Raw genomic sequence first — 23,321 nt, 5'->3', positions numbered from 1 at the left:
CTCTGTCTCTCTCCTGTGGAACTGTTCCCCATCGAATAAATACAAACGCATTGAGTGGGCAGAGCGAGCGTGCGAGTGTCTCAACCGGCTGGGGGTTCAGGCACTCGCGGCGGGGAGACACTCGGGCTCCGGTCCCTGAGCCGAGGAGCGGTTTTGATTGACCCAAAACTGCATTTCTGAGCAGATAAACTCTTGCCCTACTCTATGCGTGTCTCCTGACAACAGTCTGGCGTTGCTGTGGTGACGAGGGAGAGACGTTTGGGTGTAACGCTGGTAACTCTGTCTCGCTCCTCTGGGCACCGCAGTCAACATCCTTCCTGCCCCAGAGTGCGACTCTCGCTTGGGTGCCCCTCTGCTCCAGAACTGTCGTCAGTAGGGTTGGTGTGCTGCTGTCCTCCTTATGCATTTTGAGTGCCCATCACCGTGGCTTCCAGGCCTTGGCCTATTGCAGATCTCCCCGGCCCGCCAGCCAGGGAGAGGCAGAAACATCAGGTGGAGAAGCACAGCTGCTTCCAGTGTCATGGGCCATAGCTAAGGTTTGCTTAGCCCAGCCGTGCTGCTGGCTGGGAGGAGCTGCTGGAGAGCTCCCCTTGAGTGCTCTCTCCTGGCACAACTGTCTGGTGACCCCATTGGGAGGCATTGCAAGGGGGGGAGGTCTGTGGACACTTCCTTGCTCCGGTTGGTTAGTTGGACTCCACACGCCTTCCTCTCGCTTGGGAGCGGGACAGAAAGTGATCGGCAGGCCGGAAAGGCCTGGTGCTGTGCAGTGCTCACCTCTGCCACTCCCTCCCACCTGCTCCAGGCAGTGGTGAGGTTTCCATCCCCCTTCCCATGCAGGGACGGCTGCTTCGTCCATGGGCTCTGGCCATTTCATATCCAGGCCGGAAGCTCCTGAATATTGCAGTAGCTGCCACATCTGCCCTACAGCCAGCTAAGGACGCTCCCTCTCCAGTTCTTGCCTCTGTCCTCACCGGATCAGACCACCAGCCCCTTTCATCTGGTAATCCTGCCTTCCTTGGGCAGGGCACTGGTTCATCGCACTACTCCTGCTCCCCTGAAGCAGACCAATGGGCCCTGGTCTTCCTTATCCCAATAAATAGGTCAGACCAGGGATCCGGCTAGCTCCCCCAGCCCCCGCCAGACCATTGGCCCTGGCTGTAGTGTAGTCCAGCCCCCCCACCCCCCAGCTGTGTGAGTGTCCACCCACCCGTAATGCACCCTCGGGATGTGCCTGGGGCCCTTCGGCTGGAGAGCAGAACTCCCCTCCCCTGGCCCCGTACAGACTCCTCCAGCACAGGCCTTTGGGTGGAAGATGGCGTTTTCTCCAGACCCAGGGCAGGGGAAGGGCTGGGAGAGGACAGCCAGGCGCTGCCTATTCCTGGATCCGCAGTCTAAGAGACCTGGGGGGTGGGAGGAAGGTGAGCGGTGCTCTGCCAGCGAGGGAGCACAGGCTGCTGCCCATTCCCTTATGGCGAGGTCCGGACTCGGGTGCACCAGGCATGGTCAGACCGAAGCCCTGAGGGGTCTGCTCTGGGGCCTTGGAGGGTGGGGGGGTTGGGGCAAAGCTGGGAGCTCCTTGCTCCATTCGTGGCCCATGTAAACACCCTGTCTGGCTGGGTACTTCCAGCAGGCCAGGCTGGGGCCCTGCATCCATCCAGGAGCGCCGCAGCTGCCCTGCGTGCCCCCAGCCCCGTAGGAGGGAGCCGGGGCTGGGAGCTGGCAGGGGGAGGAGTGCGTGTGACCCAGCCCCGGCCTTAGCAACAGCTTGGGCTAAACTCCCGTGAAATTGCACCGCCTGCCTGGGCTCGTGGGGGAAGGGTGGTTAACCCCAGCCCAGGTGTGCTGCAGCGGGGCTGGAGGTGGGAAGTGAGCTACCGGCTGGGGGGCTCCCCGTAGCTCCCTGCAGGCAGGACTGCAGGAGGCCTGCCTCTGGGGGAGGGGAGGGTGCCGGCTCCCTGTCCCTGCCTGTCTGTCAGTGCTGCGGAGCGTGGGAGTTCCTGGTGCCCCGTGCTGTGCGCTGCTCGCTCTATATAAGGGTTACAGGCTGTAGCAGGGAGGGGCTGGGTGCCGTAAACAGCCAAGTGCCACTGCAGGCTGGCTGGGTCTCTGGTGTGGGGAGGAGCAGTGCCAGACCCTCCGGGACGGAGCCGCACTGACCCACAGCTGGCCTTGCCCAGCTCCTCGGCCCACCCTGCATGCAGCCTCCAGGGCTTGATTCCTGCCCACGTAGGTACCTGGTTCCTGCTGAGCCTAGGTCTGACCTGCCGTGCAGCTTGCCTGTCGTCCCCTCGGAGGGAATGGGAATGAGGTGATTTCACGGTGTGCCTGAAAGGAGGGGGAGCCTCAGCAGTGGCACAGCCCTGTGAGATCCCCGAGGGCGGCAGTGATGGGCAGAGTGGGGGTGGCGAGGGGGGTCGCTGATCAGCCACTAGCAGGCGTAGGTAGAGAGGTCGGTGCAGCCATCAGAGGCCAGCCCCTGCAGGAAGAATGTGGTCAGTGCTGCAGCCGGTCTCTCCTGGCCAGGAAGGGACAGGGGCCAGCAGGCAGCCCGAGGTCCCTGAGCAGCGCTCAGAGCTGGTGCTGCTCGCCGGGCTTGGCTGTAAAAAACCAGACTAGGGGCTTCTGGCTTCAGGAGCTGCTGCTGCTTGCAGGCTGAGCTGGCCCCCGCTGCTGTCTGGTTGGTAACGTTCCTTCCTGCCCCAAGCTCACGCAGACATGCTGGCCTGGCCCGGCCCCAGCCTTTAGCCTGCAGCCGGCGGAGAAGCGACGGGTGGGTGTGTTGACTGGGTCCCATGTCGCATTGCATCTGGTGACCGGGGTGCGCTACGGGAAGCTGGACATCTGAGCCGGGTCTGCCCTAGGACTGTTGTCTATTATGCTATCTCCATGGCGTGACACACCTAAAATGCAGCTGCTTCTGGGGTAGGACATGCAGATTCGAACAGCTCGCAGCAATGCTGCACGAGAGCTTGGGGGGGCGACGTGAAGAGCTGTAAGTGCAGGGGGGAAATTGGGATGTAGAGTGTAATTGCCCAAGCCTAACCTGACTGTTCTCCCCTCCGCTGGCTATGTCAGAACGGACGCACGTCTTCAACGCCTGGGTTTTAAGTCCTGTGAACGGCAGCACCCCCAGCTGCGTAGTGCCCCTAGCACCGCACTGCCTTGGCGGGACGATCGACCCTGCTGAGTCACTAATGCTACTTCCCGGAGGGCCTGGATATTCCTCCCATCCAAGCCCTGGCACCCTGGGCAGAATCCCACCCCTGCAGCACTCCTGGCATCCCAGTTCTCCATCCCCAGCCAGGTGGGGGATGAGCATAGCCTGGAGGTGTGGACAGGGCCTGCACACCTCTCGCCCCTCCGCTAGCTCCGTCACGCTCTGGGTGGGGGATCGGAAAGGGGCTGGGATTTCCCTCTGGCCATCGCCCTACTGCGCTTTAGATCCTCGGTCGGCCTGCTGCAGCGTGGCTCTGTCCTCGCGAGTCTAAAAAGCACTTCTGTGTATCTTCCCCTCTGCTTCCTAGGTTCGGGAGGCCGGGAAGCCAGCAGGCCAAGCTGAGCCGTGGCAGTAGTTGAATTCCCTGCAGCTCTTGCCCCCGCTCCGCTGACGGTGTTTCTGGTGCTGGTGCACAACCAGGGGAGGGAGCGGAAAGGCCGGGTTCATTTCAGGCACCATTAGAAAAGTGGGGAAGGGCTGGCTGGCTGCTTGTCCAGCTCCTGCGCTGTGCTGGGTGCCGAACGTGAGAGCGTAACACCAGGCCCCGATCCTGAGAACTTCCAATCCCAGTGACGGAGCCAAGGAGCTGGGATGTGCCCGGGGCAAGGATACTTTTGGAAACGTCCTTGTATCTTTCCTATGACGTCTTACTGTGGGCATTGCCTGTAGGCCACTAGGATCTGGGGCTTTCTCACCGTCTCGTTTCCACTCTGATCCCATGTGTCGGGAAGGGCTGTGTACTCTGTGTCTCTAGGGTACTGGTTCCAATCCGGTGGGTGGGGACTGGCTGGCTCGGGTATGGAATGGGACACGGGGCATTTCCCCTCTAGGCGCCACCGGCTCTAATCCAGCCCCAGGTTGGGAGATTGGCTTCCATTTCGCAGCTCGCCGGGTTTGAATCAGGTTGGTCACTGCCTTTGGGAGGCCCAGCGGTCCCAGCACTTGGGTGTAACACACAGATGTATTTACCTACGCCCAGCGGGACTGATCTCCGCAGCCCCCAGACAGTCACCTCCACTGGCCCCCTTGCTGGGAGCCTCCACAGGAGCGAGGCCAGCCACTGAATGGGCCAGCGCTGGCACTCGCTTCTCTTTGCCCAGGGGGTCGTTCCTGCCAGTCCTGACGCATGGCTGGCGTGGCTGTCCTGCTGTGGTCTGCTCCGTCCTCTGTCCTGGGCACTCAGTCCACCCCTTCCAGTGGCACTGAACTCACAGGGGGAAGCAATTTGAATTTGCCCAGTGGAATAGGACACACTAAGGGACCTGCTCCCTCCGAGCTGCCCCTGGTGGGCTGCCTCCTTTAGGGAGGGGATGAGCTGTGGAGGGTAGTGTGTGTTTAGTGTCAGCCAGGCTGTGTGGGGTGCTCTGGGGCTGAGTCTCTGTCTCTCCACCCAGGTGCCATGTCTGACGTGCTGGTGGGATTGTGAGCCTGCAGCCGTTGCTGCAGTGGCTGAAGCGATGCTGCGCGGGGTCCGCCTGCTGCTGCCCTGCAGTCCTGCCTAGCCCATGGAGGTTGCCTTGGAGCAACAGGTGAGTGCTGGCTGAGCGCAAGGCCTGTGGTCTGTGCGCCGGCCGAAGCTGGTAAGGATCCATCCTGACTTGCCCCCAGCATGGACAGGCTTCTTGCTTTGCATCAGACGATGGGGCCTTTTATTACGGGGAATGCCAGGTCCGATGGGCCAGCAGGTGCCCCTTGAGGCTGTGTCCCAGGCAGCCGGGCATGTCAGCCACGGGTCCTGTAATGGCAGGTCTCCACCCACCCAGTGAATCTTCTAATGCCCCCGGTCCTACTGCTTCCCCCACTCCCTGTGGCCTGGCCTCTCCTCTCCTTCTCCAGCCCCCAGGTCTAGGAAGAGGGAGCTTCCTGTCCCCACCAGTGCCTATGAATCCCAGTGGAAGGGTAGCTCTAGGCTCCGTGCCCTGGCCTCTGTTTCAGGCGAGGGGGCTGTGGGCTGCACATGGGCCAGCCTGGTTGTGTCGCCTGCCCTTGTGTCCTCCCCAGGTTCCCATCTGTCCAAGCGATCCACCCCCTGCTCCCTCTGCCAGCGTTAACCCTCCCTCTCCTTTCCCCATTAGTGCTGCTGCTGAACAGGCCCGAGAGCCAGCCAGGCCCCTGCGGTGATTTGGAGGCAGAGCCCGACGCCCGTGATGGTGGGAGCCATTCCTCGGCAGCCGCGCCGCTTCTGGGGGGTGCCCGGATGGCAGGTGTCTCCAGCTAGCTGTGCCAACGACCGTCTGCTGCTGGGGCAGGAGAGCTGCTCGGCGAGGGGTGGGTGGTGAGTGCCCAGCCGCGCGCGGCCTGAGCAAGTGATCGGGGAGATGACGGCTTGGCAGCCTGCACTGGCTTCTAAAGCAAAGGGGTACTGAGCATTGGCTTGCTCCCTTGAGGCCTGCCCGGTTCCTGTGTTAGCTGAGGCACGACCGGGTGTGTGTTGGCCTTGTCCCCCATGCGTTCCAGCACTGACTGGCCCAGCCAGGGACTCCTCTGAGTCCCAGCATGGTCCCTGCGGGGTGGCATAGACTCCTGTAGGCCTCAGCAGCCTCCTTTCCTCTGGGGCTTGGTAACCCTCCCCCACCTCCAGGCCTTCTGGAGAGCTGGCCCGCGCTGCTCCTCCTGTGGGCCTGGCCCTGGGTGGGGGAGACCTGGGCTAGGGCAGTCTGTGGGCCTCTGCACCACCCTGCTGGGCCGCCTGGGGCAGGAGCGGAGCCTGAAGCGCCAGGGAGGGGTGGCTGGGCCGGGTCCCAGAGGCTGATCCCCTCCCCTCTGCTCCCCACAGATGCGGCGCTGCAGTGCACTCCGTAGCGGAGGGCTTGTCCGGAGGGAAGGGGTCTGACACACCACCCCCTTTCTTCAGCCCCGTGACCTCGTGACACCGTACCCCCTTCCCTGCCGCTTTATGGGCTGTTTCGTCTTTGGCTCTGGTTGGGGTCCAGCCCACTAAGGCTCCATGCGGCACATCCATGCTGAGGCGTCCCTCCCCCAGGAGCATGGCACGGACTCGGGCCTGTCCCGGCCAGGCGGCCAGGCGGCCTTGGAGCCCGCCCCAGAGCGCTGCCCCCGCCGCAGCATCGTGATGGGCTACAACAAGACAGAGATCAAGCGCCAGAAGGTTTACCAGGTCTCCATCTTCTCCCACCTCTCCAGCTCCTCTGAGCCGGCAGACCAGAGAGCCGGGGGTGGGCGACAGGCCATCAAGAGAGGGTACCCAGAGCAGTGGGCTCCGGAGGCTGGGCGGGATCCCAAGCGAGCCCACTGGGGGGGTACGGGGGCTGAGGCCAGGCAGGACGGGGTCCCTGGGGAGCTGCCCCCTGGCCAGGACTCCCCAGACGATGACGCCTTGGAGGACGGGCTGCTGGTGGAGGAGCTGTCCCTTTGCGGCTCGGCCCAGCACTTCTCCCACAGCGGCCTACGAGTGGTGGAGCACCGATGTGAAGGCAGCCCTGGCCGGGCAGGGGCCCGGGAGGGCAGCCCCAGGGCCTGCAGAGAGGACAGATTGCGGGAGGCTGCCTCCTCCTGGCCACAGCACACAGCTTGCAGCACTTTGCACATGAGAGACAGTCGCCCTGCCCAGCTTGGGGATGGCCCCCTGGGGAGTCCCCGAGCCTGTGGCTCAGTGCGGGGCAGGGAGTTCCCCTGGCTGGCTGGAGCCAGGGAGCAGCCTGTGGAGGGGAACGGGGCCCAGAGGGAGGAAAGGGCTAGCAGCCAAAATCTACTTGACATTGATTTGCACAATATTGCACAAAAATCCTGGGCAGCCTCGGGTGGGAGGCGGGAGGAGCAGCCAGGGGGCAGCCCCGCCCACAGCAACGGGGCTGGTAGAGAAGGGGAGCCGCTGACTGGGCACAAGGAGCCCAGCACCCCACGGGTGGCCCCGGACCCCGAGAGCAACGGCCTGGGCTCCTTGGAGAAAACGCCCTGTGTGGGCAGCAGGCTCCCCGGGGCTGGCGGGGGCAGCTGCGCGGCTAAGAGGAAGCTGCTGCCCTCGGGCGAAGGCGTGGCAGACTCGTGTTCGGAAGACGAGAGCGTGGTGCCGGCGAGGAAGAAGAGGGTCCCGCTGTGCCACCCCATCCTGACTGCCTGCCGCAGCACCGACGCCAAGGGCGCCCCCTTCTGGAACCACCTGCTTCCAGGAGCCAAGGTGAGCGCCTCCTGCAGGGCTGGGGCGGGAATGGTGGGCCTTAGAGGAGCTGGGGAAGGGGTGAGCGAATGGGAAGCCAGTGAGGGGCTCGCTGATGGGGTGGGGGCCATTGGTAGGACGCTGTGGAAGGGCGGTGTCGGGTCAGTAGGGAGCTGGGGAAGGGGCTGGACTGTAAGGTGTGTCCTGTCCTGGCACCCCAGTGCCTGGTGGGCTTCTGCGCTGTGGGCTGGGCACAGTCGCCCCTGCAGGTGCCTGTTGTGGGGGTTGGCTGCCCCGGGGCAGGAGTGCAGAGAGAGGCCCCCCTTCCCCAGGCCAGGACTGCCTCTCCCGCCGTCTGTGCGGTGCCAGGCAGAGGCTCAGGTGCCCTGGGGGGGTGTGACCGTGCTGTGCCCGGAGTGTGGGAAGGGGGCCCGGAGACCCCTTGCCAGGGGACAGCCTGAGTCCTCGGCCGTGCTTCCCGTCCCAGATTTGCTCCCTGCCAGTCCAGCTGCTCCCTCCTATGCTCAGGGTGGCCAGGCTGTCGTCTCCTCTCCATCCAGCTCACTAGCGTCTCCCTGTCAGGTGGTGCTGAGTGGACAGGCGCCCCCATCTCTGGCAGGCCTGTCGCTGGCCGTGACTCCTGAGGCCGGGGGATAGATGTGCTGGTGCGAGGACTGATGTGTTCTCTGCCCCCAGCTGGCATGCACGCAAACACGCCTGACACATACACTAACATATGTGCTGGGCACACGCACCCTAGTGCTTGTCAGGAGCACGAGGCCAGCTAACCACATCTCCCCTCCGTTCTGCCCTGCTGCTGCCCGTTGCAGCCTGGCACGTGTCGATTGCAATCCTTGGGCATTCTGAGGTGTGAACAGCCTCGCGCCCGTCCCCATCAGCCCAGCGACGTTCCCGACTCCCTGGCTGTTCCTTATCGGAGCCGTTTCCCAGCCCCCCAGCCCCCCGCTCTCAGAGTGCTCCCCTCCAGCCCTGCTCTCCACCCCATTCCAGGCAGCCGCCTATTGTCCAGCACCCTGGAACCTTCACCCCCCTTTCACACAGGCTGGGTGCTGGCTGGCTCGTGGCTCTGTTTTGTGCTGCCCTTTTGTGTCTCTTCCAGAAGGTAAAATGCCTAGAAAGGCGAGTGCCCTTTATAAAGGGGGTCGGCCACTCCCAGCTGGTAGCTCAGCCCAGGTTTGGCTGCCCGCAGCCTCTCAGGGCTCGGCCCAGGGGCTGCTGGCTGTGGGGAAGGTGGGTCACGCAGCTGTGTCTGCTGGGCATTACTGGGGACCTGGCATGAATCACCTGGGACTGGCTAGTGACCCAGAGATGCCAGGGCCCCGCCTGGTAAGTGTCATTCCAGGCCTGCCTGCAGCGTCGGCCCTGGGGATGTGTTCTCTGTGTGTGTAGGTGAATGGGGGGCGTTCCGAGTCCAGCTGCATGCTGACGATGTCCTAGTGCCTTTGCTTGCCCTGCAAATGTGTGGTCCAGGGCTCTGGCCAGCTTGGGGGAAGTACCTGTCAGAGCTGTGCCGGCTCACGGGGCGCTGGGCCTGTTGATACATTGCCGGTATGCCTGCAGCCGGTGGGGCTGGGACACTGACAGCTCCCCGTCTGTGTGTGTGTGTGTGCGTGCGTGCCCGGGGAGGCAGGAGGGGAACTGTCAGACACTCTCGGCTGGGCCTGCACCTGGGACATGCCCTGCCGGGGCCTTGGCTGTCCTTGGTGCCTGACACAGGCTCCTGGGAGCAGCAGAGTTCACGGAAAGCCCCTTGGGATCGGTGGGGTAAGCCCACCGTCCACCCAAAGAGAGGCAAGGGTTAAATCTCCCCCTCTGGCCCTGGCGGTGGATTCCCTAGCTGGAGATTTCCAGTGGCTCCATGGTCTGGCTGGCAGGAGCCGTGGCCTCTGCTGGTGGCTGAGGTAGGCGTAGCCATGGGCTGTGGTAATGCCCAGGAGGGGACTCCTGGAATAACGGGGTGAAGCGAAGAGGGGGAATGAGGTGTCTCTCATGCCACTGAGAGAACCAGGGTTGGACCCAGCCCTGGAGAATAGAGTGCAGGGCCTGAGGGGTGGGCCTGGAGAGGGAGGTCCCCGACGTCTCTGTTGCTCTGGGAGCCCTGCTGCATTGACCTGGTCCCTGTGTGGAGGGGGGAGGCGGAAGGGGTGTGGGAGACTGCAGTTTGGTGTGGGGACTCTGAGGGGATGGGGGAGCTTGTAGCTCTAATGGGCAGTCAGGGATGGTCACTCAGGACTAAGGCAGCCCCAGTGCCAGCCCCTGGCCATTCTCCCCCTGTCTCTCTCATCTAGGGAGGGGGCGGGGAGTGGGCCCAGCAGACACCACCATGCAGCCACCTCTGAGTGGAACGTGGCGGCTGCTTTATGGTGCGCACAGGACATGAGTGACAGTCCGGTGTCCTGTCGGTAGAGCTGCTTGAGGGAGGAGAGGGTGTTCTCGGGGCCAGCTGGGACAGGCAGGTGCTGACGTGTGTGATGGGAAGAGCTGGTGGGTGCGGGCCCTGGACTGGGAGAGGGCTGGTGGGTGCTCTGGAGTTGGCCCGTTTGCTGCCCCTAATACAGCTCTTCGGCCTCTTGTCTCCCTAGAGCTCAGCAGGTGGCACGGCGGTGGGGCGACGGCTAAAGCGTGGGCTGCGCCTGAAATCGTGAGTGTCCTGAGCTGCCTCGTGCCCCTGCCGGGGTCAGGGCAAAGCCACGGGGGCCCCGGGCACGGTGGGCGAGGGGGCTGCCCCTCTCTTCCCTGGCGCAGGGGTTGGTTCCTGGGGCGATTGCCCTCCCATGCCCAGACCCTCTGTTTGGGACAGGGTGCATCCGCACAGACCCTCCCCAGCCCCCCTCCCACCTGGAGTCCCTTGGACCCTTCGGTAGCCGGTGGGTGGATCCTGCCTGCCTCTTGTGGGGAGCTGTGCGCTCGGGGGGTCCAGTGACAGGGGCAGGTGACCCTCTGGGGACAACGGGAGTGGGAGCCCGAGGCTGCCCGAGACCAGCACTGATGCTGCCTTCTCTTTGAAGGAGACATCTCCGCAGCAGTCTCCGGAAGGGGCCTGTGGGCACCCGGCCCTCTGCAGCTTCCTGGGCCACCACCTCCATCAGCCATGCTCTGCTGGGGAACTTTGAGGTAACCACAGCCTGGAGGCCCAGGGCCCGGGACGGGGGAGAAAGCCCCTCTGGGATGGGAGGGGACTGAGCCCCCCTAGGGTACTGGCTGCCTTTGTGTGGCTCCTAGGGTGGGAATTGCGTGTTCCTCTCCCTCCCCGTGGTGCTGTCGTGGTCTTGAGCGTGTCCCCGGGGTCTGTGCTTCAGAGCGTGTCCCCGGGGTCTGTGCTTCAGAGCGTGCCCCTGAGGGACAGCTCGGCCCAGCAGGCAGTGTGTGTGAGGGCGCTCCTGGCCCTATGAGATCCCAGGCTGGGCTGCCCCGTCCCCCAGGTCTCTGCCCTTCCCAGGTCGGATGAGGGGAGAGGCTGCTGCAGAACTGACCTTACAGCCGCAGTCTGCCCCAGCATTTCCCCGGCCTGGCACTCGCCCTCTCTTCCCCTGCTCCTGGCGCAGGGCACGGCCCATCAGACAGGCTGGCCTCAGCCCAGCTCCAGGGGCAGGTGCCCACATCAGAAACAGCAGCCCCCTGGGCACTGACTGGCTCCCTCGCTGGCAGCCTCGTGGGCCCTCGGGGGAGGGAGGTGTATGGGACAGGCTTAGGCCAGGTGGCTGGAGTGGGGGGTACAACATTGAAAGCTTCACCTCTTGTGGCTAAAGAAGCCTCCAGGCTCCGGCTGCCCTTGAGAGCTAGCAGCCCAAGGATGGGGAAGTCTAGTTCCCGTTTCTCGCTGAGAGCTCTGTCCTAGTTGGCCTGCTGGGTTTACTGCCCCCAGCTGGGTCTGGGACGCTGGGGGATTAAAGTCCACGTTGAATCTGTGGCCTTCTGTGGTCTCTCCTCCTGGAGGTGCTTTATGGACACACGTCCACAACACCCTGCAGTGCACGGGCCACTCCCACTGCTGCAGTGCCACCACCTCTGGGGCAAAGTGCAGCAGCTGTTTAACAGTGCACAGCAACCCTACCCCCCAGTCTGGGCCAGGACACGAAAGCATCCTGCATCAAGCTGAAACTGAAGAGGGATGCAGGAGGAGTCGTGTAGATTCTCCCAGGACCTGACTTGCGCAGAGTGCCCTGGGTCTTTAATGCCCACGGGCGTGCTCGGAGCCTGTGCGGACGGGCACTACCGTAAGATCCCCGATGGAAGTGGTCAGGTCGCTGGGATACCACCGTGAGTGTACCCATAGGGCTGGGCTGCAGGGCACAGTCCTGGCAGGACCCTGCTGGCTTGGGACTGGAGCGCAGAGAGGCCAGGCTCCGGGTTAGCAGCAGAATTGGCACGTGAGGGCTGCGCCCTTCCCTCCTCTCTTCTCCCCAGGAGTCCATCCTGAAGGGGCGCTTCGCCCCGTCGGGCAGGATTGAAGGGTTCACCGCGGAGATTGGGGCCAGCGGCTCCTACTGCCCCCAACACGCCACCTTACCCGTCGACGTGACCTATTTCGACATCTCGGAACACAGCGCACCCTCGCCTTTCCTGGTACGCTGCTGGGCAGGGGCTGGGGGCGTGGGGCGCTCGCTGGCACGGGGTGGAACAGGCTGTTCAGGCAGAGCAGGGGCAGTGCAAAATGGAGCAGGCTGAGAGAGACTGCACGTGCCAGGGGCTGCCGGTGCGGGAGACGAGCCCATGACTTCGGGATGCACTCCTCAGCTTGGCTTTGTTACCGCTCTGGGGGAGGGGGTTGGCATGGTGGGGTGGGGGCTGCCTGTGCTGTGATTAGAGGCCTAGAAATGGAGGGCTGGAAGGTGACTGGCCGGTCACGTCGTATTCTTGGCTGGCAGGACATGCCAGGACCTGGAGCCGCCCTGGGCTGCCCCTCTGTATTGTCAGCTGTGAGTAGCAGCATAGAAGCCAGTGGGCCACCAGTCGCCCATGGGCTGGATTTCCGCACCCAGGGGCTGGCGCTAGGTGCAGAGCAGTGAGTCCGGTACCCGTGAACTCCGAACCCCCCACCTGTCAGGGGGGGAAATGCCCCACCTTACAGGGCACTAATGGAGGGGAGACCCTCTGCCAGCTCCTCCCCAGCCTGTGGCCAGAATCCTGCATCAATTCCTGGCCACTGTGGGGGTCTCAGGCCTTCCTGTTCTCTGCCTGTGGCGCACACGTCCTGACTCCCGTGGGCCGTGACGCTCTGCTCCAGTTCGGTTGTTGGGTTTCGTGGGTGGTGGTGGCTTGTGTCACGGAGTATTGGGGGACTCAGGGCCCTGCACCCCCGGCTTCCTGCGATTCACCATGACTCTCAGCCCGCCAGTAAAGCAGAAGGTTTATTTGGATGACAGGAATACAGTCCAAGACAGGTCTTGCAGGCACAGACAACAGGGACCCCCTCAGTTAGGTCCATCTTGGGGTCCCCGGGCATCCCAGCCCAGCCCCCCTTGGGAGGTCAGAGCCATCTCTGCCCCACAGCCCTCTCTCCCTGCCTGCTTCCAGCACTCTCCCTTCAGCGACCCCTCCCACAGCCTTTGTTCAGTTTCCCGGGCTAAGGAGTCGCCTCCCCTTCAACCCCTTCCTGGGTTCTCATGTTACACACTCAGGTATGCGCCCTCGGGCAGATCCCATCCTGCAATGCAGACTATCCCAGAACACTCCCGTCAGCATTCACAGACCACCGTGAGAACAGGCCCAGTTCGTCACATCTCTCCCCCCTTCGAGACCGAACTGAGCAGGGTCACTTTAGCCAGTGACCCGGGGAAGTTCGAACCTACCCCCGTTCCCATGGATGCCCCCGCATCCCTCCCATTCCTTGGTGAGAATTACACCAGGCCCCTCCAGTTTCACGCCCCCCCTTAGGTCGGGGGTGCTTGATGGCACTCGCAGTTCGCATGTGGGAAGGTTTATGCGGCCTGCGCCCTTTTCCCACCCCCATACCTCTGGGGTTCCAACTGGGCTGTGGTCTTCTCCCAGCGCTCCAGTCTGGAGGTCTGTGCTTTGGGCTCTCTTGGTTCAGAGCCGCCCTTTTAACCTTGGCCACCCTCTGGAAAGGATCCTTTATGCTGGGCAAGGGTCCTAAAGCTGTTTTCCCCTTGTCCCAGGCCTTCCTCCCCCTCTGACAGGGGTCACAGGATCCGCAGTACTGTCGGACAGTAACAAAGACCCCAGGCCAGTAAAAGCTCCGTAGCAGCCTCTGCTGGGTACGCCAGGTTCCCTGGTGCCCTGCGAGGGGAATGTCATGGGCCCGGCACAGCAGCTGGCGGCGATACTTCTGGGGTACCACCAGCTGCCTCCTGATCCCCCCTGACTCCATTTTCCCTGGGGGAGCCCATTCTCGGTACAGGAACCCCTTCTCCCACAGGAACCTTTTCCGGCCACCTCGTCCCATGGTCTGTACCGCATTGAGGTCGGCTAGGTCCCTTATCTTCCGCAAGGAGGGATCTCTCTGTAACTCGGCCTGGAACTCAGCAGCTGGGACAGGGATGGCCACCTGCTCTTTCTCGCCCGCTGGGTCCGAAGCTGCAGCCTCCCTGAGCCGCGTCCCTGGGCGTTCCCTCCCCACCAGCTTAGGGTCCCGCGCCTCAGGCAAAGCACCCCCCCCAAGGCCAGGGGGCAGTGCCCCTTGCCGGCTCTGACCGCGGGTCACAACTAAGGCGGTCTGGGGGCTGCTTGGCCAGTCCTCTAGGTCCCCCCCCATCAACACCTCGGTGGGCAAATGGTGGTGCACTCCCACGTCCTTGGGGCCCTCCTTGGCCCCCCATTTCAGGTGTACCCTCGCTACGGGAACCTTGAATGGGGTCCCGCCCACCCCGGTCAGGGTCAGGAAGGTGTTGGGCACCACCCGATCTGGGGCCACCACCTCGGGCCGGGCCAGTGTCACCTCTGCGCCCGTGTCCCAGTAACCATAAACTTTCTTCCCCTCCACCTCCAGGGGAACAAGGCACTCGCTCCGCAGGGACAGCCCCGCGCCAACCCTGTAAACGGAGAACTTTGAATCCGGAGCATCTGGCCCCCCAGAGAAGCTAGCCTGGGGCTCTCCTCCCTCCTTAGCAGGTGGTACTCTGCCAGCCCCCCTTCCCTGGGAATGCTGCCTCTCGCCGGGCTGGGTCTCTACCCAGTCAACCCTCTGTGGGTTCGGCCTGCTCAGTCTGTCCCTGAGCGTGGGGCACTGGGCCCGTATGTGGCCCTTTTGGCCACAGTGGTAGCAGCCCATGTCCCATGGGTCCCCTTGAGTGGGTCGGATGGTCCTGATGCCGGATGTTCCCCTCTGATGGGGTTTTTCTGTATTTTCCCACGGGGAGGTCCCATGGTGACTCTCTCTCTGCGTTGTGGTGGGATTGCTCCTTTGGGACTCCTCCCTTTTATCTCCTGACCGGCTCTTTACGAACTCATCGGCCAGCCGGCCTGCCTGTCGCGGGTTCTCTGGCTTTCTGTCCACCAACCACAGCCTCAGGTCAGATGGGCACCGCTCATACAGTTGCTCCAGTACCAGCAGTTTGACCAGGTCCTCCTTCGTCTGGGCCCCATCAGCCCACTTGCTGGCGTATCCTTCCATGCGGGCGGCTAGTTGCAGATATGAGATCTCAGGGGTTTTATCCTGATTCCGGAACCTTTCCCGGTACATCTCAGGAGTCAGCCCAAACTCCCGTAGCAGGGCCTTTTTGAATAGCTCGTAGTCCCCTTTCTCTGCCTCTTCCAGTTGGCGGTACAATGCCACGGCTTTGGGGTCCAGTAAGGGGGTAAGGACCCGGAGTCTGTCCGCGGGATCAACCTGGTGCAGCTCGCAGGCCGTCTCAAAGGCCTCCAGGAAGTCATCCATGTCCTCCCCCTCCTTGTATGGGGCCATGATGCACTTATCAAAGCTCCGTGCAGTCCTGGGTCCCCCCTCACTCACCGCAGCCGGGGGTTCGCTGCCCCTCAGTCTCGCCAGTTCCAGTTCACGCTGATGCTGTCTCTCATTCTCCTGTCTCTGTCTCTCTTTCTCCTCCCGTTCATGCTGTCTCTGTCTCTCTTCACGCTGATGCTGTCTCTCTTTCTCCTCCCGTTCACGCTGATGCTGTCTCTCTTTCTCCTCCCGTTCATGCTGACGCTGTCTCTCTTCATGCTGTCTCTGTTGTTCACGATCCTCCAGCTCCCTCAGTTTTAGCTCTTTCTCCCATTCCAGTCAATTCCGCTCCCCGGATGCCGAACGCCGCCGGGAGGATCCTCTGCTGGCCGGCGAGCTTCGCCGGGGGGACCCCCTGCTGGCCGGGGGGGTCACGGCGCCCTCGGTATTTGCTGGGCTCCTCCCCACCCTTCCCCTAGGCATAGGAAGGAGGGGTCTCGGGAAGCCCTCAGCAGCCGGCTGACCACTCCCAGCTGGGACAGACACTGGTGCCTGCGCTGCATTTGCCAGGCTGCTTCCCTGAGACACAGGGATCAGTTCATTCGCGCGATCTTCCGCCTCCAGCTGGGCAATGAGCTGTTCTTTGGTGAGCCTCCCAATGCGCAGCCGCCTCTGCTTGCACAGCTCCACCAGGTCGCTCTTAAGCCGCTTGGCATACATCTTCCTGCTGGCCACTCACCGGCCTGTGTGCTCACAGCTCCCCACAGTTCCCAGGGGGCCCCCTAGTGTGCCAGCCCTTCTCGAGGTCACCGCCTCTCTGCCAGGGTCGAGCTGCAGACTCCTCCGCCCCTGGGACCACTCGCTGCGATCCCCCCGGGGGACCCTGTTACTGCAAAAGTCCTTCTCGCTGGTCACACACTCCCAGGGGTAATAACCGTCTCTCTCTCACTCTTCAGCACGCCTGGTCCCCGTCAATCCCCCTTTGTTTTACTGCTCCCCAGTCACTTACTGCAGGAAGCGCCGTCCACGGGGTGCAGTAGATCCCACCGCTGCCACCAGTTGTCACGGAGTATTGGGGGACTCAGGGCCCTGCACCCCCGGCTTCCTGCGATTCACCATGACTCTCAGCCCGCCAGTAAAGCAGAAGGTTTATTTGGATGACAGGAATACAGTCCAAGACAGGTCTTGCAGGCACAGACAACAGGGACCCCCTCAGTTAGGTCCATCTTGGGGTCCCCGGGCATCCCAGCCCAGCCCCCCTTGGGAGGTCAGAGCCATCTCTGCCCCACAGCCCTCTCTCCCTGCCTGCTTCCAGCACTCTCCCTTCAGCGACCCCTCCCACAGCCTTTGTTCAGTTTCCCGGGCTAAGGAGTCGCCTTCCCTTCAACCCCTTCCTGGGTTCTCATGTTACACACTCAGGTATGCGCCCTCGGGCAGATCCCATCCTGCAATGCAGACTATCCCAGAACACTCCCCTGTCAGCATTCACAGACCACCGTGAGAACAGGCCCAGTTCGTCACAGCTTGTGACACGCAGCCGATCAGACTGGATGATCTCGCCTTCACCTCTCTGCTGTGTCTCTTGGGCAGGCAGCCCTGGGCGCTGGGTGTGGCTGCGTCTAGCCCCTGCACCTCGATGGGCTGGGGGAGAGGGTCTCTTCCAGGGGGCAGGTGGGCCTCTGGCGGCCTTGTCCCAGACTACTCCCGGGCCCTGTGTCGGGGCCGGGCTGTCCCACGCTGCTGCAAAATGGCTCATGTGCTTTCTCTTGGCCTTGTCCCAGGGAGTGATAGACTTGGAAGCCTTGGGAAAGAAGGGGTACAGCGTCCCCAAAGCTGGAACCATCCAAGTGGTGAGTCGGCTCCTGTTCTCCGCGGCACAACGGCGAGGGGTGGGGGGGCGGTTGCCGTGGCCCGGGCGGTGCTTGGTGGTGTCTGGCTGCACGGAATGAGCTGGGCCTGGAGCATCCAGAGAAAGGGGTCCGGAACAGCCTCTGGGAGCCGGAGGAACCGCGGTCATGTTCCAGGCATGGGGGCGGTGCAAGATCCATGGAGAGCTGGCAGGGGAAGGAGAAGGGGAGAGCAGAGATGCAAGGAGGGCAGTTATAAGGAGCTCTGGCAGGGAGCAGAACAGGGAGCAGTGCTCAGATGCCACAGTGATGGGCATCTCTATAGGAACTTGAGTAGAGGCTTCAGAGATGGGGAAAGTGAAGCACAGAAGGGCTAGGGTTCGGGTCCAGGGCCTTGCAGTGTCAGAGCGGGGATCGGACCCCAGGAGTCCTGCTCAGACCACTAGGAGACCCCACTCCCTTACAGGCCTGGAGAGCTCAAGTGGCCGGAGGATGCTGCTCGGAAGCTCTCAGTGCAGCCAGGGCTGAGCAGGGCAGGAGGCCAGAGGGGTCATGAGGGTGACGGCCGACGTCTCGCCCATTGCTAGGGTAGGGGCTGCAGGGGGAGCTGGGGATCGAGGCCAGGGAAGGGGTGAGGAGTTGCTGGGCATGACGGCAGTATCTGCAACATGGATTTGGGGGATGAGGGACCCCAATGTCGACCTCACCCCTGGCATCGCTGGTACCCGGACATCCGCCCCAGGCTGGGTGGGTGCTGGGAGAGCTCCTCTGGCAACAAGTCCCTCCCCATTCCTGTGTCCCGGATCCACAGGCCCGGTGCTCTCGCACGGCTCTGGAACAGTCCCTGGGAGGATCCCTTCGGTATGTCAGCCCCCTTAGGGTCACAGTCTCACTGGGGTCAGCCCCATAGCCTCACGGCCTCCTGGGACCGACCCTCGGTGCCTCCAGCCCCCCTGCTTCACGCCGTGAGCTCCGGGCTGCGCGTCCACCTGAGCTGGACACCGGAGGGAGACGAGCACCCCCAAAAGGAGCAGTGCCCCCCCCCCGACCTCCTGGCTCTGCAGCGACTCCCAGCCAGCGGGGTAACAGCAGGAGGGGTATTAGCTGTCTGGGACACAGAGTAGAAAGTCCTTAGTTAACACCGAGAACGGAAAGTTACAGCAACGTCCAGCTGGGTCAGTCCCAGAGCCCTCTGACCCCGCTTAGTCCCAGTGCAGGAACGTCTCCCACCACTTCCAACAGCCCACACTTAACAACCCCACCTGGCCCCTCCTGCGTCCTTTCTCCTTGTCCTAAGGCAGCCATTGTCACCTGGCCTCCTCCTTAGCCCTTTGTTCTCCAGCTGGTCAGACCCCGCTGGCTTCCTGCCGAGGGTCGGCTATTCCTGGTCGTTAGTTTCTTGGTGCCAAACGTCTGGGCAGCTGGAGTGGCCATTGTCTTCTGGGACTCTCCATGGGCATGGGGCTCAGGCTGCACACAGCCAGGCATCAATCACACCTGGATCGCTGCAAAGAGTAAACAACTTTTCCCCTCACCTAGTTACCCAGGCACAACATGGGGAAACCGAGGCACACACTGTATTCATACAAATATTATGAAAAATTCCCACTTGGTCACACCCTGTGCTTGTCCTACCTCCCCATGGCCCCTCCTCTGTGCGGGGCCTGGTTACGTCCTGGCAGCCCTGCTGCACCCCAGCCTTGCCCCCTCCCCACAGCTGACCTGCTCTCTCCCCATTTCCAGACCTTATTTAACCCTAACAAAACTGTGGTGAAGATGTTCCTGGTGACGTACGACTTCCAGGACATGCCAGCCAACCACATGACCTTTCTGCGTCACCGCATCTTCCTGGTGCCCGTGGGGGAGGAGGGGCCTGGCGAGACACCCAGCGACCCAGCCTGCGCCAGCCCGCCCAGGAGGGTCCTCTGCTACCTGATGCACCTGAGGTAGGGGCTGAGGAGGCGAGGGGGAGGGATGGCCATGGGTCCCATCGCCCTGGAGTGGGCCCCTCTTCTGGGCAGGAGCTCCTGCCCCACTCCCACCTCCCTTTCCCCTGGACCAGGATTCTGAGCCCAGAGGTGGCCGTCCCCCTTGCGGCAGCCTGACTTCATTACCGCTGGGAACAAGGGGAGATGGCCGCCATCTTGATTGCCACCTGCCAGGCTGCCAGTGACCTGGCCTGGGGCAGCTCTTGGCTCTGGGGCCGGGGGCAGCGGGAAGCAGTGGCCAGTCTGGAGGAGGATGGAAGGTCATGGGGAAGCTGCCAGCCAGGAGGAGAGGGTGGCAGTGCTGAGCTCCCCTCCTGCAGCCAGAGCCCCCTGGGAACACCACAACCCTGGTCCTGCTGCCAGCTCCTCCTTCCTGCTATGGCCCCAAAGGAGCGACTGCTCCACCCTGCTCCCTGCTGCAGCCCGTGGCCTCTGCCTCAGGGAGTCTCGTTTGCCCCCAGGTTTCACAGCTCCAAGTCGGGCAAGATCTACCTTCACGACGACATCCGGCTGCTCTTCTCCCGCAAGTCGATCGAGGTCGACTCGGGGATCCCCTACGAACTGAAATCCTTCACGGAGATGCCAAGGAACCCCTGCTACTCACCCCGGGCCTGAGCGCGGGGAGCCCCACGCCCCCCTCTCCACCCTCACCCCTGCACTTCGTAGACAAGTAAAGGGCAAGAGAGCGGAGCCGTCTCCTCCCCCAGAGGTGGGGTGGTGAGGCACAGACACACCCCTCCCTTGACAGCAGCTTCGCACCTGTGCCAGAGTGAGCACGAGGCGGGGGGGGGGGGGGGGGATGGGATCATGGAGATGGCTGCATGGCGTGAGCAGGAGCTGGTGCGCTGGCTCCTGTGCCCCCAGCGGGTCAGAGACGCCCCTAGGCCTCTGACAGCACAGCTCCAAGCTGTGCCCTTCAAGGGAGGCTCGGGGGCAGGCGGGGCTCGGACTGGGCGGAGCTGAGCTGGCTCCCAGGCTGTGGGGAGGGATGGAGCAGATGTCCGCTCTCAGAGGGGGAGGTACTGTATTTATTTGTATTTATTGTTGGTGGGGAGCCAGGATGGAGGGTCCACGGTGTGGCTCGTAACCCAGCCTTGATCACAAGTGCAGCGAGTCCGACGGGCTCTGCTCGTGGTGCCCTGTGCATGTCGCACGCCCAGCTGCACAGCCCAGCACGACAGCAGGAGCTGAGCAAGAGACACGCAGGACTGGAATAGCAGGGGAGACTGAGTCAGGATTGAGGGGTATCAACAGAACTGGTTGGTAGGACTGGGGCTGTGGGTTGGGATTGAGGGGCACTGGCAGGCCGGTGGGGAGCCCAGGGCTGCAGGTAGGGAGTGAGAGGCACTGGCAGAGCTGGGGGGGTGGGGGCGAGCCCAGGGCTGGGCTAGCAGGGGGCTGCGGGTCGGGAGTGAGGGGCACTGGCAGGGCTGGATGTGCAGGGCCTGTGGGCTGAGACTGAGGGGTGTTGGGAGAGCTGGGGGGGGGAAGGGGCTCTTCTCTTGCCCTCACTAGCCTTAGTGCTCTCTACAGAAGCCCTAACTCCACCTGAGGGAACCGGAGGGCTGGCAAGCGCCCCTGCGCATGGCCCGGAGGAAAGGCCTCGTGTGGCCTGCTGGGCCCTGTCTCCCCAGGGATTGGGCCCTTGTTCAGGCAGTTGGGGGAGCCTCTGTTCCTGCTCCCCCTCCCCCTGGGGGCAAGTCCAGCCCCTGGGGTGTCCCTGGATAGCAGGGAAGTAGTTGCTGGCTGCAGCCCTGGGGGGCAAGGGGTCTGTACTGGGGCCTCTCCCTGGCCACCCCTGCTGTTCAACGTCCATGTGAGCTGGGCTGAGCTGTGTCTGTTGTCATGGCTATTGCTACAGGAGACTTCTCAAAGGAAGCCCAAGCCCCTGTGAGGGGGAGGGGGCTCTCTCCTCCCCTGTCCCTCCCAGAGCAGGGCTGTGGGGCACCCCGGTTTTCGGAGTGTCTGCTGCAGATTGGCGTGGCAGTGGTCCGAAGCCCGGGGCCCTCACTAACCAGGCTGCGTTGGGGCGGGGTTCTGGGGTAATACTGGCCCATGGATCCCCCTGCCCCGCTGGAGCTGGTGGGAGGTGTGGCTGTCTCTGAGGACGCAGGAAAGTCAAACCCTCCAGCTGCAGCAGAGAGCTCCTGTGCTCAGCCTGGCCCCCAGGCGCTGGGCACGGGCTGAGTGAGGCCAAGTGGGGCCTTGCCAGTGAGAAGGGGAAGCCAGAGGGTGCACGTGGTCACTCGCTGGCCGCACGTCTGGTATGCATGGAGGGGGATCCTAGGGGCTGGGCTGACCCCGTAGCTCCCTGCCTGAGAGCAGAGACAGTGCTGGCCTCCCAAGGCCCCACGTGGCTGTAATTACCCCATCTCCCGCCATGGGAGATGGTCCTTCCCCTCTGTCAGTCCCTGCCTGGGCTCCTCTCTCCTGCCTGGAGAGGGTTGAGTGAGCTCTGCCGGAGTCACCGCAGCCCGGCTGACCCTTCCAGACCCAGGGGCTGAGCCCTCCAGGGGGAATTCTTGCATGTCCCTCAGCCGTGAGTCACCTGAGCTCCCCTGGCTGGGAATGAGCCCCTGCCTGCCTTGCTTGGGGCTCAGGGCAGGTGACTGGAAGTGGCTGCACTGCGGGATTGGATGGCAGGAGGAGACGGGTAGGGGGCAATGGCTCCAGCCCTGTGACCTAGCAAACTTGGGGAGAAAAGAATGGGCGGGGGGGCGAGCACAGGGCTCAATGTTTGGGGCAGTCACAGGGATGGGATTTAGGGTCGCTTGGAGCAATATCTCCCCAGCCTGGAAGAACCCTGCAGAGAATGTTATGGAGCCTGTCCTGGCCCCAGATGTGAGGGAAGTGGGGGTGGGGAGGAGGTGGCCAGAGAAATGGGGAGACCTTGGCGCTCTCCCTTGCCCAGGAGTCTGGCCTGAGATCTTGGGGGTATAAATCCGGCCCTCCCTGCGACCCAGGGTGGTGGGGAGTTAAACTGGGACCCCTAAGGCTGGAGTGGAAAGACCTGCACATACCTCCCCCAGATGAACTGTCGCATGCCAGGCCCCGGGGCTGAGGGGAAAATCCTGCAGAGCACAGTTCCTCCTTCCCTAGTGCGGATCCAGGGTGGCAGGAGTGAGGACTACAGTTCCCAGCAGGCCATGCACCATCTCCAGCTGAGCAACTCTTCCCACAGCTGGTGGGGAGGGACACTATGTTAAATGTAACTTTTAGCAGCAGGCCTTTGTGCAGAGCCTGTGTCGCAGCCCAGCCGGGGCACTGGGGGGCCGGAGCGATCTCTCCGTTTCAAAGGAGGCTGTCAGGCCCCTGAGGGAGCGAGTGACTCCAGCCCCGCTACCTCAGGTTAGAGCTGCTGCTTCCTACATTTCATGGGGAGGCTCGGTCGTCCCCTCCCCCGGGGCCCCTATAGCTGCTGGGGTGGGCACGGTCCCTCAGCGCTGTTGTTCACACAATCTTGCGTCCTGCTCCAGAAATGAGTTGGGGGAACAAACACTCACAAAAACTTGAAAAAAAAGAGAAGAAGAAATCTAGTACCTGGTACTTCTCCTTTGTAATTTAATAAATGTTTGTTTGGAAATGGAACGCAGGGAGTTGTCTTCATTGTGCTAAGAGGAGAGGCCAGACGGCCAGTGGTAGGTCACTAGCCTGGGATTTGGGAGACCCGGAATCCAGTCCCTGCTCTGCCACAGATGCCCAGTGTGACCCTAGCCATGTCCTTTAGTCCCTCTGCCTAACAGCATTTCCTGCCTCACCGGGGGAGGGGGGGGGTTGTGAGCACAAACGCATTGAAGATCATATCAGGCTCCCACTTTCCATAGGTACGGTGGCTAGGTGAGCAGAGAGGCTGCCGTGGCTGGGGCCAGAGCTCGGCTGAAGAACGGGAGCTGCATTAGATCTCATCCTTCGTGGTTTCAGGCTCCTGCTCAAGCCAGGAGGTCACTACTCTGGCGGGTACAGCTAGTGCCCAGGGCTACTGAACCTTCCATAGTGGACACCATCAAAAGGACGGTTTCTCTAGCTCCTTTCATGGTGTGTAGGCGTCGAGTGTGCTTTACAGCCATAGCAGTGCCTGGCAGCCACCTCTGGGCTGGAACCCTGCAGCTGGTTCAACAGCACCCAGCAACACTTCACAATAGGTCAGGGTAGAGAGCGAACAAGAATCCTAATGTGATGGGCTGGATCACAGAAACCCCCTTGGGAGCTGCCAACAGATGTGCCAAGACTACCCCTGTTCCTGTTTTCCCTGCCAGCTCAGGACTCCAGCACCCTGTCTTGCTGAGCC

The 23,321-nt window shown here is 62.8% G+C and overlaps 1 protein-coding gene across 4 annotated transcripts in view; it reads left to right on the top strand.

Moving 5' to 3' along the window:
- The window catches only part of ATOSB (atos homolog B), a 79,752-nt gene extending 57,131 nt beyond the window's left edge, over positions 1-22,621 (top strand). For 3 of the 4 annotated variants that reach the window (XM_054032182.1, XM_054032184.1, XM_054032185.1), the window contains 9 exons: positions 4,612-4,746; positions 5,293-5,492; positions 5,994-7,355; positions 9,938-9,996; positions 10,364-10,469; positions 11,763-11,921; positions 16,980-17,048; positions 18,789-18,991; positions 19,495-22,621. In XM_054032182.1, coding sequence (XP_053888157.1) covers positions 6,165-7,355; positions 9,938-9,996; positions 10,364-10,469; positions 11,763-11,921; positions 16,980-17,048; positions 18,789-18,991; positions 19,495-19,648 — 1,941 coding nt within the window. In that variant the 5' untranslated portion in view covers positions 4,612-4,746; positions 5,293-5,492; positions 5,994-6,164 and the 3' untranslated portion in view covers positions 19,649-22,621. The remainder of the gene's footprint in view (positions 1-4,611; positions 4,747-5,292; positions 5,493-5,993; positions 7,356-9,937; positions 9,997-10,363; positions 10,470-11,762; positions 11,922-16,979; positions 17,049-18,788; positions 18,992-19,494) is intronic. The other variant, XM_054032183.1, reaches the window with a different exon arrangement.
- Positions 22,622-23,321: the final 700 nt, after the last annotated feature.

Source organism: Malaclemys terrapin, chromosome 6 (genome assembly GCF_027887155.1).
Source record: "Malaclemys terrapin pileata isolate rMalTer1 chromosome 6, rMalTer1.hap1, whole genome shotgun sequence".
Classification (NCBI taxonomy): Eukaryota; Metazoa; Chordata; order Testudines; family Emydidae; genus Malaclemys; species Malaclemys terrapin.
This window is presented reverse-complemented; position numbering and strand designations above follow the sequence as displayed.